The sequence below is a fragment of the Pelodiscus sinensis genome, chromosome 2, assembly GCF_052426305.1.
Source record: "Pelodiscus sinensis isolate ZL-2025 chromosome 2, ASM5242630v1, whole genome shotgun sequence".
NCBI lineage: Eukaryota > Metazoa > Chordata > Testudines > Trionychidae > Pelodiscus > Pelodiscus sinensis.
Window position 1 is genome coordinate 159,156,184 of NC_143053.1, and position 17,413 is coordinate 159,173,596.

The 17,413-nt window shown below is 41.1% G+C and overlaps 1 protein-coding gene across 2 annotated transcripts in view; it reads left to right on the plus strand.

The window, feature by feature from the left end:
• DDC (dopa decarboxylase) overlaps positions 1 to 17,413 on the plus strand; it is a 116,083-nt gene that overhangs the window by 30,216 nt on the left and 68,454 nt on the right. For both annotated transcript variants that reach the window (XM_075921669.2, XM_025178093.3), the window contains exons 2-3: positions 5,728 to 5,950; positions 16,123 to 16,236. In XM_075921669.2, coding sequence (XP_075777784.2) covers positions 5,750 to 5,950; positions 16,123 to 16,236 — 315 coding nt within the window. In that variant the 5' untranslated portion in view covers positions 5,728 to 5,749. The remainder of the gene's footprint in view (positions 1 to 5,727; positions 5,951 to 16,122; positions 16,237 to 17,413) is intronic.

The window sequence follows — 17,413 nt, forward strand, 5'->3', positions numbered from 1 at the left end:
TGAATTAGAGACCAAGTAGATGTCCATACAGTTAGAAAGCATTGAATAATTAGTGATTAAAAACCTCCATATTCTTTATCTCTCTAGTATCTATTCTTTCTTTCTGGTCAGAAATTTCCTGGCACTTATTAATAAACTACAAGAGATTAAAAAAAAAAACCCTTATCAACCAGAAACAGAATTTTAAAGAAACCACAGAACTATTGTTGATAACTTGTCGTTGTGTACATAAAAATAGCAGGCATATGGTATCTGGAAGCAAACTGATGCAATAATAATTAGAAGCAATAATTTACGTATATAAAAAGTGAATGGTGCTCTTTTTACTGATTTTTTTAAAGGGAAACCAAAACAAATTGTGAATGAACTTCACATAGTACATACAACCTAGGGACTAGACATTTTTTTTCCTGCAGTTTCATACATCTGTCATTAAAATAAAATGTAGATTTGTTGTAATGTTCTAGTTATAAAGCAGACAGATACAGCTTGATCAAGGAGGCAAAAGGCAATAATGGCAAATGTATACTACAACATAATATCTAATGATAGACTCATGAGAAATGTAAAAACCAAAGCACTTTAATTTTTATATGTATATATAATGTCAGTGCATGCAGTGACTGACCTTTTTTCTATGTAGGGTACAGTGTCATTGTAGCCCTGTTGATCCCAGGATATTACAGAAGTACAAATTGGGGGAGGTGATGTCTTTTCTTGGACCAAATTCTGTTTGCAAGCAGAGCAAACATTCATGCTTACACAGAGCTCTTTTTCAGATGTCCAGCCACCTAACGTGATTTAAGAGCGTGAGTGCCAAGCTCAGGGCCGACTGTTAGGTAGCAGGAGACAATCCCTAAATTGATTGTGAGCTCCGCATTTGGTTACTTGCACCAAGTACATAACATCAAGCATGAACTCCATTGGCACTATCATAGAATCATAGAATCATAGGACTGGAAGGGACCTCGAGAGGTCATCGAGTCCAGCCCCCTGCCCTCAAGGCAGGACCAAGCTCTGTCTAGACCATCCCTGACAGATGTCTATCTAACCTGTTCTTAAATATCTCCAGAGAGGGAGATTCCACCACCTCCCTTGGCAATTTATTCCAATATTTGACCACACTGACAGTTAGGAATTTTTTATTTAGGAATAACAGCCTAAATGTCGAATCACAGTTCCGTTGGTGACTCTGATCTCTCTCACTACCAGGTGAGCATACCTTTGTGAGAGATGGTCCCTTCCATCAAGAATCACAACAACATTCAGTTACACCCAGTCCGAAAGCACGAGTCATTTATCCTAGGTCAATTGCACCTTGACAGCAAAGACAATGCTTTGTAGCCACTATGAAGATGTATTAAAAAGGAAAATGAAACGAGTTATTTCTAAATAGTTATTTAAAGCAGGTAAACATATGTACATAATAATGCAAAATAATAAACAAGCTCTATATGACTTGTAGGGTCTGTCTAGGTTATACACTGGGAAGCCTCTTGCTCATGCCTAGTAAATCTTGCCCCCACCCGCCCTGCAAAATCCAAGCAGCATAGAGATACTGTTCTTTCTTGTGCCCACTGAAGTCAATAACAAGTCCATTGTCTCAAGTGGAACATGGTTGGGCCCCAACAGCAGATGGTATATGCCGGTGACATCACTGTACACAAATTAAGCTCCGGTAGAACAGTTTGCTAATATTGCTCTGTGAGGGGTATTCTGCCATGAAGGGCTGTAGTGCCTAGTTGTCAGACTTTCCCACCACCTCGCTTGGCTCTTTAAGGGTTCAAAAGGGTTGAGACCTAAATATCCTGGGAATGAATGGTGACTGGGAAAGGAATCTAGAAGGCTGTACCCCCAAGGGTCCAAAACCTAGCAGAGAAGCCACTGGCAAGACCTGTTGGGAAAGGGTTGGGAGAAGGGGAGGAGTGTAAAGACTTTCTTCTCCATCACTGCAGACAGCTTGCTGAACCCTCCACAATGGGAAGCTGAGTGGGAAGTGTATTCAGCTGCTGGGAGCTAACAAAATCTTTGCATCTGATTTCTGTATGTTAAGGGACCTGAAATACAACCCAATTCCCAGAAAGAGGACTGAGGGGGAATTCCTGTCTACAGAGGCAATCTTCTGATTATTTTAAGACAAAGGTCAGAGAACTATTAGCAAGCAGTTCAGTCCAGAAATATTAGTGAGGAATGAATATATCAAGAATGATTGTAATTAGAATATAGTTCAGAGATATGTGGCTATTTTCTAAGGACATTTTGCAAGAACAATTGAAAAGAATCATGCAGATAACTCTCAGAATTAAAAAAAAAAGCAGCTCATGCAGAACTTACAGGCTATGTTTACACTTGCAGCTTCTTGCGCAAGTACAGCCGTTCTTGCGCAAGAATCTGCAGAGCATCCACACTGCCCACCTGCTCTTGCGCAAGGAAATTTACAGTACGGCGTGGTAAGAGAGGGCTCCTTGCGCAAGAGTTACGCTCTTTTTTTATCATGTGTAAGCCCTCTTGCGCAGGGGCTCTTGCGCAAGAGGGCAGTGTGGATGCTTGGCAGGGATTTGTTATGCAAGAAAGTCCTATGGCTAAAATGGCCATCATCGCTTTCTTGCAGAAGAGAGCGTCCGCACTGCCATGGGAGCGCTTGCACAAAAGCACAGCGCGCACATGGCAGTGTGGACGTTTTCTTGCACAAGACTTCTTGCATAAGAACCCTTGCGCAAGATGTTCTTGTGCAAGAAACCGCCAGTGGAGACATAGCCACAGTGAAGAAAGATGTTCCCTCAGGACCGAACATTACAGATGATGAGAGCTTCATGAGAAGCATAGGGTAGCATGGACATGACAGAGGTTGGGAGTACTTGAATATCTCCCAACAGCAATTGCACAGGACCGAGCCTTTATTGCTTGTGACCCGAGTAAAAAGAGGGCACTGTCAGACACAACAAAAAGGACCTGTGTTTGTGAAATTTCCAGCCAAATGATGAAAACTCGAGCCCCAGAACTGCAAGCCATGTGCATTAGGAAGTCCTTTTGGCTTAAAAAATGTGGAAACCATTAATAAAACTTTAAATTTTGGAGTCCTTTTCTATCTTTTTGATTCTGAACTCTGTTGCTTCTGAGATAAGACATGCTTCCACACTTCTCACCAATTCATATCCTATGTATTGAAGCAGTTTTGTGGAAAAGGTTTGTTCTCTTTTGATTGTGGTGTTGAATCCAGAGTACTTTTTGTGTGAGATATCTAGTGCCACTCAGGTAGCTATATCTAAGAGCAAAGTTAATATACTCTAGAGGTGAAATCCTGGCCCCATTGAAATTGACAACAAAACCCCCAATGAGGTCAGGATTTCATCCTAAATCATTATCTTCATTTTAGTAGAAGTGGGCCCCAAGTACAGAGTTTGGATCAGCAATTGGATCCAAGCCTTGCCAAAGTTTGAATCTAATGTCCTACTGATTATTTTGAAATAAGTGTCCTGAACAAAACTAATATTATTAATATAAATGAGAATTAATTCGATCATTAATTCAATAATCTCATATAGAATCGAAAAAGGTGTAGAGATATCTTTGAATGTCAAAGATGTCAGAAAATCCTTTTATAAAGAAAAATTATTTGCAAGATATCACACATTAATAACTATAGTACAGTATTAACATAACTGGTAACAAAAGAAAATATCAAGTTATTTGAGTACACATTGAATGTTGTTGTATTTATGCCTTTTAACTTTCATTTTGGGAAAGACAATGTCATGTGAAAAAAAAAAAAGTGTTTTAACCCCACTTTACATTTGTTTGTTACTAAGAAAAAGCAGAAGAATGGAGAACTTGTGACAGATGTTTGTTTAGCCACATATAAATAGTTCACTGAACATATAGATGTTGAATGAAATGTTAAACTGAATGAATCCACATTTAAAAGAACACAAGAAATAATAATGGTCAGTGGTGAATAGTTGTATTCGTACAGGGCTTGATTCTGAAGTTCTTACTCAGATTAGTTGATAAGGACACCCTGACCTTTAAGGGCAAAAACGCTGTGGGGAGCACAGGGCTGGAGGGGACTCAAGCAGTCCCCTGCTGTCCCCATGCTTCCCATGGCATTTCAATGCAGCAGTGCCGCATGGAGCCCAGGATCAGTCGGGGACTCTGAGTCCTCAGCTGACCCTGGGCTTCATGCACCACAGCCACTTTGAAATGCTGTGTGCAGCCCGGGACTTTCAAGGCAGCAGTGACACGTGAAGCCTAGGGTCTAGCCCCGGGCTCCATGCTGCTTTGAAGCATCCCCTCTGTTTCCCCCCTCCTTGCTAGAGGAGCACATGGGGGTGGGGAGGAAGGAGTGACTAATCGACTAGTGTGTTGACTATCCGAAAAGCATTTGCTTATCTGATAGTCAACTAGTGGCTCATATCTTTATGAGAGACAATGCTTGCTGTGATGCTACTGAGACCACAGTTGCTGAATCAATAGAGCAGTGGTCCCCAACCTTTCGGGGCTGCTGGGTGCCTGGGGGCGGAGCCACTCATGTGCTGCACGTCTGGGGGCGGGGCCACCCATGCACTGTGCACCCGGTGCAGGGGCTGCCATGTGTCGCGTGCCCGGGGTTAGCATCGCGTGTGCCCAGATTATTCCGCAGGCACACATAAATGCCCCAGCGGGCGCCATGGCACCCACAGGCACTACGTTGGGGACCACTGCAATAGAGTCTACCTCTTTTCAAGATTTCAGCCAATTACGAACAACCAACACAGATAGTTTATATCTAAGTAAGTTTTTTGCATTTGATGCTCAGATTTTTCCTAATTTAGGTTAATCTCTTATAAAGCTAATACCTGACTCTGTGTGATTGAAGCATGGTAGTCACTTGTTTTCACAGTGCATACTTGTGTTTCACCAACCAGCTCCACTCTAGTTATAGAGAAACAACTTTGTGAATACGAACGCGTGATTATAAAGAACTTTGAGAGCACTGAGCAGTGTACAATGAGGTTGACCCAGCAATGTCTGAGAACTCAAAACATACATAGACACTGCATCAGTGAATATGTCATGTGAAAAAATTACAGAATCAGACTCTCTCTTACTATAGCTGATTATTAGCATTATTTATTACAGATCATTATTATTAATTATAAAAATAAACTGTTGTAGTGTCTAGAATTTCTATTAAGACTCAGGGTACAATGGTACTATATGTTACACACACACACACAATGGAAAAGTGGCTCCTCTCCTTAAGGAGTTTAAAATGAGCTGTATGACACGAGACAACAAGTAGATATAACACAGATGGAGGAAGGGAACATAACACTAAAATCATTGTGGTGATTGTGATAAGCACAACACCCTCTCAGTGTAGCCATCGTCTTTTAATATGACCCTCTATCCTATACTTTGTATAACACTGTAACTGAAAGGATGATGTCTTTATGTCATTGGTAACGGGGATTGAACTTCTGTGACCTTGGATCTTAATGCATTAGCCTGCACTGCTTAAGCTAAAAGAGAGAGCTTTGTTAATCCAGGCAGTTAGCAGGCTGGGCAAATCTCTCTGTGTTCCTGCAGATTCAGGGGGACAGAATGCTGTGCTGAATGGGTGTGGATTATAGATGCATACCAGTAAACCAAGATTTTTCCATTGAGGCCAGTTCTTATTGTTTAGACACCTGTATAAGTGGCCAATTTAAGAGATTCTTTAAAAAACAACTTCTTTTTGTTCCCTAGGTTTGTTGACTCTTCAGTTGGCATGGATACCACAGAGTTCCGAAAGAGAGGGAAAGAGATGGTGGACTACATTGCAGATTACTACGAGCAGCTAGAAAAGAGACAGGTCTATCCTAATGTGGAACCGGGATACCTGAGACCCCTCATTCCAGACTCTGCACCTCAGGAACCTGAGAGCTTTGAGGATGTCTTTAAAGACGTTGAAAGGATAATTATGCCAGGGGTAAGAACATCTGGAAAGCAGAGTTATAACACATTATAAAGCCCATGGGTGAAATCTGGCCACAGTGAACTCAATGGCAAAACTCCCATTGACTTTGTAAGGCCAGGATTACACCTTAGCTTTCTAAGCATAGATATGACAACCCATGTGACACAGAACATTATTCTATTCTAATTAGAAATTTTCAGTCCCATATTTATACTTAAAATGGGCCTATTCTTGGGATTAATCTCCATGACCCTAGATGAGACTGCATGTTTCATCACTTTCGTTTTTATGTGACCTAAAGTTGATATGCTTTCTACTCATAAAGAACAGATATTTTATAAACCAGGATTGTTGTCCCCAACATGCAGTGCATAAAACACTGGTTTGAATTTCTTGTTTAAATGTTAAGACTTTCATGTGGCTTTTCTTTTTATCACTAGTTGACTAGAAAAGATTTTTCCACCTATCTGGTCTGTTAACTTACTCCCATAAATAGTGGCATTTTTAATGTCTTGGAACACATGAGGTCCCTATCTAAATATTCTCTTCTAGATCAGAATTTAAACTGTAATGCAAGACCTAGCAATTGTCAGTGACGCAACTAACTCCCTGACTTCCTTTTGCTATTATCCCAGTTAGGATTGGCGATCATTGGTCTTTCAAATTTGAGTTTGTTTCTCAAGGTCTCTGGGCAGGTTCAAAGGTGAGTGAGTGGTTATCAAACACTAAGAACTTGGCTACACTAGAGCTTTTTCAATGGCACAGCTGCCTTGAGGTAGGCTTTTTAATGTAGCCACTGTAAGTTGATGAGAGAGGGTTCACCCTTTGGTGTAACTGCTCCAGCCCCTGCAAGTAGGAGTGGCTCCGTCAATGAGAAAAGCTCTGCCAATAACATAGTACTGTGCGCACCAATGTCAGCGTAACTTGTATCACTCAGGGGAGGAGTTTATTAATACCCTTTTGTTACATAAATTATATTGATATAAGCTGTAGTGTAGACATAGCCTTAAACATGGATTTCCCCTTACTTATGCCATTACACAGGAAGTGAACTGGGGTTGCTTCTGAACCATGCATAGCCTCTTTTGTGGTAGACAAAGTTCTTGTGAAAATTACAATGCTAAACATGGAACCAGTGTAGTGTAAACTTGATTAATCTGTATATTCTTGTGATAAATTTGATCCCTTTTCATCTGCCAATGTAAATATTTGCCCATTTTATATGCTTTATCTTAACTGGTTGCTGTGGCGCAATCCTTGGTTTCCTTTCCTATGCAAAATTTCAACTGAACTCAGAGGGAGTCTTTCCATTAAGTTCAGTGATCAAGACCTAAACTCAGCTGAGATGACCATAGCAAAAGCACTGACTAAGAGAATACTGGCCAAGATGTGGAACCATAGCTCACCATTACCAATGTTGACTGGTCTTTATATGCACCCATATTGAGCAATGAGGTCATGTGGGTGTTTAGGATTAATCCTATATATGTTCTGTGGGGCAAATGCTCAGCTGGTGTGAATAGTCACCATTGATTTGAATGCCAATGGCACTAGCTGTGGCTCTGTCACACATGATTTTACATAATTAATGACATTTAGGACTGTTCTGAAACAGGAATTTCCATTCCATGAAAAATTTTGAGATTAAAAAAAACTGTTTATTTTCCAGTTTGGAACACAACAACAATCTTTGACATTTTCTGCAAAAAGGAATTTTCTGAAAACATTACTTTGGGTCATTCAGAATGCTAAGTTTTGATAAAGATTTCATTCTGACTTTCAAATTTATTAAAAAAATTAATTTGAATAGCATCATCTAAACACTTAGGAAATGTCATCAAAATCAATATGCTCCTGAAGAAATGACTTTTTCAGATTGAAGAACCCATTTCATAGAATCATAGAATAATAGGACTGGAAGGGACCTCGAGAGGTCATCGAGTCCAGCCCCCCACCCTCAAGGCAGGATCAAGCTCCGTCTACACCATCCCTGACAGATGTCTATCTAACCTGTTCTTAAATATCTCCAGAGAGGGAGATTCCACCACCTCCCTTGGCAATTTATTCCAATATTTGACCACCCTGACAGTTAGGAATTTTTTCCTAATGTCCAATCTAAACCTCCCCTGCTGCACTTTAAGCCCATTACTCCTTGTCCTGTCCTCAGAAACCAAGAGGAACAAATTTTCTCCTTCCTCCTTGTGACACCCTTTTAGATATTTGAAAACCGCTATCATGTCCCCCCTTAATCTTCTTTTTTCCAAACTAAACAAGCCCAGTTCATGAAGCCTGGCTTCATAGGTCATGTTCTCTAAACCTTTAATCATTCTTGTCGCTCTTCTCTGTACCCTTTCCAATTTCTCCACATCTTTCTTGAAATGTGGCGCCCAGAACTGGACACAGTACTCCAGCTGAGGCCTAACTAGTGCAGAGTAGAGCGGCAGAATGACTTCACGAGTTTTGCTTACAACACACCTGTTGATACAACCTAGAATCATATTTGCTTTTTTTGCAACAGCATCACACTGTTGACTCATATTCAACTTGTGGTCCACTATGACCCCTAGATCCCTTTCCGTCATGCTCCTTCCTAGACAGTCGCTTCCCATCTTGTATGTATGGAACTGATTGTTCCTTCCTAAGTGGAGCACTTTGCATTTCTCTTTATTAAACCTCATCCTGTTTACCTCTGACCATTTCTCTAACTTGCTAAGGTCATTTTGAATTATGTCCCTATCCTCCAAAGAAGTTGCAACCCCACCCAGTTTGGTATCATCTGCAAACTTAATAAGCGTACTCTCTATCCCAATATCTACATCATTGATGAAGATATTGAACAGTAAGGGTCCCAAAACAGACCCTTGAGGAACTCCACTTGTTATCCCTTTCCAGCAGGATTTAGAACTGTTAACAACAACTCTCTGACTACGGTTATCCAGCCAATTATGCACCCACCTTATCGTGGCCCTATCTAAGTTATATTTGCCTAGTTTATCAATAAGAATATCATGCGAGACCGTATCAAATGCCTTACTAAAGTCTAGGTATATGACATCCACCGCTTCTCCCTTATCTACAAGGCTCGTTATCTTATCAAAGAAAGCTATCAGATTAGTTTGGCATGACTTGTTCTTCACAAATCCATGCTGGCTATTCCCTATCACTTTATTACCTTCCAAGTGTTTGCATATGATTTCCTTAATTACCTGCTCCATTATCTTCCCTGGGACAGACGGTAAACTGACCGGTCTGTAGTTTCCTGGGTTGTTCTTATTCCCCTTTTTATAGATGGGCACAATATTTGCCCTTTTCCAGTCTTCTGGAATCTCCCCTGTCTGCCATGATTTTTCAAAGATCATAGCTAAAGGCTCAGATACCTCCTCTATCAGCTCCTTGAGTATCCTGGGATGCATTTCATGAAATGTTAATGTTGTTTTTATCACACAAATGCTAGAAAGTCCTGAATAAAGTTTTCCATAGATCAAATTACAGAATAGTAGAAATTGCCTGCACCTTTTTTAAAGACAGAGACATATGTAACATTGTTTATACTCTGGGAAGGTTTGTATCAGTTTATATTTGGTTTTATGATTCTTTTTCATGTGAAGGGAGATAATTTTTATCTTATTTCCCTCCTCTTCTCAGTCCTTCTCTGCCCCAAAATCACTGAAACAGCTTGCAAGAATACTTGGATTATAAATGGTATTTTCCAAGGATAGCACTCAACACACCTTTCAAATCAGTATATATTCATTTTATCCTTGGGGAATTGAGGCACAGAAAAGTAAAATGATGAGGCTGAGGTCACACAATGGGTCAGTGGCAGAGTTAAAAGTGGAACCCAACTGCCCTCACTCACAGTCCCATGAGATAGCCACCATAAGGATAAGACAACTGTATTTTGATGGGTCTCTGTGGAGATCCCTGCCATACAGGCTTTCCCTAGGCAGACACATGGAAATAATGTCCCCTCTGAAGACTTCAGAACAGCAAGAATCAATGGCAGTAGTATCTACTCCTCTCAGCCTCCACACAACAGAACAGTAGCCTTCTGTCAATGAGGGCTAAAGCTTTTTGGAGGAACACTCTTAGATTAGTTAAATTGGAGAGGCAGTTTCAATGGAGTTTTCACTATATGAACATGGCTATTTCTTCCACTTAAAACAAACCCTTCCCTTTGTCGTGACCAAAATGTTGAAGTTCAATAGTAGGTACACCCACACAACAAACAAGGGTTTTAACTTTCCTTGTAGAAAAGATCTTTTGCTGAAGAAAACACATAATGGAAAAACTTGGCAGGGGATAAGGGAAATCTAACAAATATCTCTCATTGGTGTCGATTTAGTGTTGTTGTACCCAAGGCATTGTAGCAATGTTCTTTCCTCAACCCCTCTGTCACGGTTATCTAGCACTATGAGGCTGACAGTAAAACAAACACCAGCTCTACCACATTTTGTGTGATAGCTGCATATTTACTGTGTCAATAACCCTGTGGCAACTTTCATGGCCACCTTTTCCAGGGGTAGCAGCTCCACTGAGGTCTGAACTATTGTCCTTTTTCTTTTTCCTGTGTGGTGCAGTTAAAATCTACTGTGTTTCATCAAGTAAATGGCTCGCAGCTAGTAGGCAGTTTAACTTGATTAACCCAAGATGAATGTCACATCGTTTTAAGGATCACACAGGATTATAGCTCTGGTGATACGCACTTGCATTGCTGGCTGATTATGAATGTCACCATGAATCTGTGCATATGGTTCTGAGATTGGTGTCTGTGGAAGTTTTTTTTAGGAAGGAGTGAGCCTTTCACTGGAGTTTCTATGGCATCCATTCTTCATATGATTCTTTCAGTTTGTAAAAATGTGTGCAAACCACTAGAAAAGAACTTAGTTCAATGCTACACAGAGCTCCTGGGTGTTTTCATGGAAAAGGCTGCAAATGAGCAAAACAGTTTTGCACATCTCAAATATTTTTGGGAAGGTTTGTGATTCAAGCCCACTCTGGTCCCTCTAAAGACCCTAATCTTACCCATGATGAACTAGAACCTAGGTATTAAGATTTCTATTTTTTTTAATTATTAGATCCTGGAATATTTCAGTGTGTACTGTATATTTAATTAAAGATGTATCTCCTATTGGAAAGGGGTTAGGTGACATCATTGGTCTTTTCTTCTTTAAGTAAGCATATCTATGGCCTGTTGCACAGCTCTTTATCCTTTTTCACAAACCTCCTCCCATGTAGCTGTCAAATTGTATTTTGGGGCATTAATACCCACAAGGTATATGCCAAGGCTATTTCAAAGGTGGGGAATGAAAGGACTAATAGATGGCACCAGGCAACAAGGCACTGTTTTCAAGCGGTAAATGTGGAAAGTACTGCAAGCATATGTTGTGAATGTTCTAAGTGATCACTGTCAGAAAGGCAAAATCCCATCCTTTGCAACAGGTGAGACTAAAAACTTCAGAAAAGGCCACTGACTTTGGATGCTCCAGTTTTACACAACCTGGGTCTCCACCTATAAGCACCCCCAACTCTAACTGAAATTGAAGGAATTCTTAAACACAACTCTATATTATTATTAACTGAAAAGTCAGGCCATAACTCGCTTCGTCACATTTGGGTGCCCATGTGTGACAATGTTTTCAATGACCCTAACGCCTCACAAATTCAGCCAGCTCTTGTCCACCCATGATCATGTCATTAATGACAGGCTGGAGGACTTGGCTGAAGGAAAATGAGATTACACTTCAGATACAGTGAATATTGGAATACTCAAAAGGATCAAGCAAAGGGATTATGGGAAGGGTGAGTCTCTGTTCCCACCATCTCCTGTCTCTGAAATAGAGCCCAGACTTTTTCTGGGAGATCAGGAGTACTTACCAATATTCCCAAAAAACATCCCAGGAAAATATTACAGTACTTACAAAGCACATTAGACTTTGGAATTGCACCTTATGCATGTGTAATTTGAACCTAATATGATTTACAATAGTAGTTCCTTACATCAGATAGATTATTTTAGGAATTCTAGCAGAGTTTTTATAGTGCTGACATAAGTTAATTGTTAATACTGTTACTACAAATTGATATGCTATTGTTTCCATAAACAGCATTGGCTTCTGAGAATGTATATGTTCTGGCAATTGTACAATTAACTTGATTCTGGACTGCAGTTTATTATATTGAGGTATAGTATGTATGCGACCTCAAGAGTTGCTTAATTTTATAGCGAGAAACTGTAGTGCCAGATTTGAAGTTTGAAATGTTTGAGTTTTTATTAGTAACTTTAAGGTTTGGGGGGAGAGTTTTATGGACAGAAACAAATGAAAGAGAATTTTTGCTGCTTAGATTTATACTGGTGCTAACTAGAAACATTACTGATAATCTCAGCAAGGATATCAGGTAATTAATTAACATATAGTATTAATTTTCTCTCACCCCTATGAAGGAGAGCTGAGTCACATTGCTGGGACGGTGTGGGAAATCTCTCATTGCTACTGCTTGTGCTGTTCCTGCCCCATGCTTATAGAAAAGACATCCATTTTCAGGAGCTTTCAGAGGCACTAAATTCACTTGAGATTTTTCTTTCTAAATTAAGGGAGGAGGGAGATTTAAAAAAAAAAAAAAGATACGAAAAATCAAACCCTTCTTTTCTAACAGCTGGGAAGGGTGAGGTCCTAGAAGACTGGAGAAGGGCAAGCATAGTACCTATTGTAACGGCGCGATGGGGTTCCCCCATCTCCTGCACCCCAAAATGGCACAAACAGACTGCACCAGCTGGTGTAATGGAGGTTGTTTATTGCCTCTCCAGGATACAGCACAGCACAGATGTAATCTGGTCACAGAGCTGGGCTAAGATGCCTCAGGCCCCCTTGAGATGGGGGAGACTGGGCCCCTAAACTCCAGTCCCTTTCCCTAGGCTGTCTCCTCCATGCTTCCAGCCAACAACTCACTAACCCTCTTCCAGCCCTGCCCCCCAGCCAGGGCAGCATCCACCTTCCTTTGTTCCTCTCCATGGGGGGTGTCTGGTTCAACAAGTTTGGCATTACCTTTGCATAGTGAGGTTTTCCCTGCTGGGTCTTGCTCCAGACAGCAGGGGTCACCACAGCCCAGCAAGTACCCCCACTACGTCACACCTATCTTTGGAAAAAGGAACTCAAAAGACCTGGGAAATTATAAATGAGTCAGCCTAACTGCAGTACCTGGAATGGTACTGTAACAAATTATTAAATAATTTGTAATCACTGATGATCTCGTATAAGATTTTCAGTGTTCTTGCGGAAATACTATGCTGCTCCTGTTCGGGCAAAAGCCCTCTTGCGCAAAAGCATTTGCACAAGAGGGCCAGTGTAGGCAATGCGGTATTGTTTTGCGCAAAAAAGCCCCGATCGCGAAAATGGCGATCGGGGCTTTCTTGCGCAAAACCACGTCTAGATTGGCATGGACACTTTTCCGCAAAAAGTGCTTTTGCGTAAAAGCGTCCGGGCCAATCTAGGTCCTCTTTTCCACAAATATTTTTAACGGAAAAGTTTTCCGTTAAAAGCATTTGCAGAAAATCATGCCAGTCTAGATGTAGCCTAAGAGTGTAAAATTTTATGTATCTCTCTGCAGTCTTTGTGTGTTTAAGAAGGATTCACCAATTATTCTCTGTCTAGCATGGCTGACAGTCTGTTAGTCAGGACCTTCCACAGAAGTATGAGATGATGGTTTCCCTTGTTGTCTTAGGTGAAGGTTAAAGATATACTCTCTATGTGTCCCTTATACTCCAAAGAATTGTCTTTGTTCTCAAGTTACAAAGGTCTCCTGAAGATTCAGTCTTCAGCATCTTCATGGGATGTAGGAGCCTGTTAATTCTCTCTCTCAAGTTCAGGCTCAAGACAATCCCTGCTAGTTTAGCTTGATAGCTTTGTTTATGGCTAATATGTATACTGAGGTAAATACCCATTCCTTTGTCTAGCGCAGACCTGTCCTGTCATATTGCCTTTGCCTTGCCTAGGCTGCCTTAGTGTTAAATATTTTCTGATAACATTCTACAGAGGAAATACATAACTTCACGTATAAGGTTATCACCTGCATTTTATAATGCTGTTAATGACCAAAGTGTTATTTGTTTTCAAGTGATACCTTACAAGCACATCATGTAGAAACAACATTGAAATCATGTGGAAGGTTTTAATACAGAAATGCTTAGAAGCACATCTCACCCCATACACAATTGCTGTAGGATCAAGCCCTAGCTGAAGAATATGCAAGTAGGTCAGAACCCTTCTGTCTAGACAAGGCATCAGCCACAATATTTTCTTTCCATTTAATAGGTACAATCTCCTTGACATACTCTTGGAGTATGATATTCTAGTACAACAGCTCACAGTTAATGCCTTTGGTTCTGTGTACTCAGGCCAGGGGTGAAAGTAGACACCAGAACTTACTGGTGTGCTCTGCACCGGGCCTGGTGTCCTTAACAAGGAGGCAAGGGTGGCTCTAGACACCTCCCCCCCAAAAAAAGGGTGTGGTCTTGGGCAGAAGGGGAAGGTCAGGTGCAGAACCCCCCAGCCAGTACTTCATGGCCAGTGGCTGGGAGCTCTGAGGCTCTGGTGGCAATTAGAAGGGCCCAGGGGTCAGAGTCCTTTTAAATTACCCTTTTAAATCGATGGGCAAGTGCTCCTTTTGCTACCTCACATCAGCAGTCCAAATGGTAGGGTCTGGCAGTAACTTTGCTGCCTGGGCAAAAGGGGCAGCAAAGCGCTGCCACAGAGGCGCAGCCACACCCTGCTGGCAGGGCCACTGTCATAGGGGGAGCAAGAAGTCTCTGTCATAGGGGGAGCACAGACAGGTCCTGCAGCCCGTTCTTTCCCGTGCACCGCACTGGCCCACACTAGCTCACTTCTATCTCTGACTCAGACTAAAGGGGAATGATCAGCCCTATCTTTGTAACAAATTTTCTGTTACAAAGATAGGGCTGTAATGGACTGCCCATACTATGGCATAAAAAGATAGGGATGTAACTATGTCCATGTATGGCATTACATTCCACACAAGCTCATCTGAAGAAATGGGTTTTGCTCATGAAGGCTCATGATATGATACATATATTTTCGTTAGTCTCTAAAGCAGGGGTGGGGAACCTCAGGCCCAATGCAGCCCCTGGCTTGCCTGGATCCTGCACCTGAGGCTCATGGTCCCCCCCACTATTGAGAAGCCTGTGCTTGGTATTCCAGCCTCCCGCTGCCCCACTCTGGAGCTGGAAGAACCCAAAATCTACTAAGCTGGGCCCCCTTAGGCTTTGTTGTGCAAGGAGAGTATGGGGAGTGTTTTCTTTCTCCTCAATCAGGAGCCACGTCAGTGAGGGTATGGCTTCCTCCCTTCTCACTTGTGTGTGGCCCCTGACTGATTTTTCTATGGGCCAGTGGCCACCAACCCAACAAAGGTTCCCCACCTCTGCTCTAAGGTGCCGTAGGACTACTCATTATTCCTTTTCTACCACAAAGTAGTTCTGCTCTGTGTGTGTCCATTTCTCACTTAAGAAAGCAATGGTGTGTTTTGTTACTTCCCGCAACCTGATTTCATTAAAACATCACTTAGCCCAATGGCTGATGCATCTCCATAGAGTTCATACTCTTTGTCAAAATCTGACCTGGCCAGCAGAGTCTTTCAGATAAAATTTTCTTGATCTGAACTTGACACATATAACCTTAAAAAAAAAGACTCGGAGGAGGAGGGAAATTTGATAATTCTTCAAATATGTTAAGAGCTGTTATAAAGAGCATGTTGATGAATTGGTTTCCATATCCACTGGATGTAGGAAAAGAAGTAATGTGCTTAATCTGCAGTAAGAAAGATGTAGGTTAGATATTAGGAAAAACTAAACTTTCTATCTATAAGCATAACTCTGGCACAGGTGTCCAAGGGGGTGTGTGGAATACCCATCACTGGGATTTTTTAAAACAGGACAGATAAATACCTGTCAGGGATGCTCTAGGTTTACTTGGTCCTGCTTCAGTGCAAGGGGCTGGCTTTTCAAGGTCTCTTCCATTCCTAAATTTCTATCATTCTATGAGTTCAGGTCTCTGAAGTTTAATCCCCATGGTCTTTCATAATCTTTAGCATTTACTGAAAATAGGACAGCTCGCTAGATATCTGGATGTGCCATTATGGCAATTAACATTGGCATTTATTGTCCAACACAGGTGACCCACTGGCAAAGTCCATACTTTTTTGCCTACTTCCCTACAGCCAGTTCCTTCCCAGCTCTTCTTGCTGATATACTGTGTGGTGGCATAGGATGCATTGGCTTCTCCTGGGTAAGTGGATCATGGTAGATGTTGCTATGCATCTCAAAGAACTGTCTTGCAAAGATCGAAGGAATGTGAATAATTTTATTTGGGGTAAGCAGTCAGCCTGGAAGTCAATGGGGCTATGCACTGGGGTTAGGTTAAATTACTCATGAGCATAAATAAATAAATACTAACTATGGAATGACTCTGATAATGACAACCTGCCACCATGAAAACTTTCTATCCAAAAGATGGATGGGTTGGTAGTTATAGGAGGGGGAAAACAATCCACTCTCATTTCCTGAAAGGACACTGACAGTTACAACAGTGAGTTCTCTTACGATCAGGATAAAAACACGTTGTTGCTATATTAAAGCAAAAGGGGACCCAGACTAATTAATTAATAGGAGAAAAGAGTGAAATGACTGTACAGAAAATCCTCTCAGATTCACAATGTAAACAAAAATATTTTTCTTCTAATCTCTTTCATGTATCATCATTGTAGGTGTCACAACTAAGAATTAAAAAAAAAAACCCAAGCTGTTAAGCAAAGTTATTTTTAAACTAAGTGTCCTCCAAAACTATATTTTATTCTGAAGACAAATTTTCCAAGCAGAGTAGATAGAGGGAAATACAGGCTTCCGTGTTAAAATAAAATCATATCTCCATGGATTGTGAATGGTTTATATAGCCTTTCAACTCTAGATCACTTGCTTGAATGCAGCCGAAACCAGGCAGGGACTGGAAGCTGTTATTGGCAAAATGGTTGTTTACTGGCTTACCAAGAGTTGATGAATTCATTCATTTCTATGGGGACCATATTTCCTTCTGCTAAGTATGGGACACCTGCTGAATATGGGATACCTCATAAAATTATTTGTATTCAAGCGAGTTCAATGTCAATCAATCAGAAATATGTAGTACAAACATTCAAATTAATATCAAGTTGATTTAGCCCCACTGAGAAGAAATAGCTGGAATATTTTAATTTACTTTCTTATGTTTGCATGAGGAGAGGTGACAAATACAGGCACACACACTTCCATAACATGAGGATGGGGGTGACCAATTGACCTGACCCAGCCTTCCCTGCCCTGTGCTGTCTGTGGGCTCTGCTAGTTAGCTGGGTGGCATTTGAATCTCTTTAGGGTGGTCGCCCAAGTGCTCAGCTTATGGAGGTTCCTGCATAAACCCTGGTTCCACA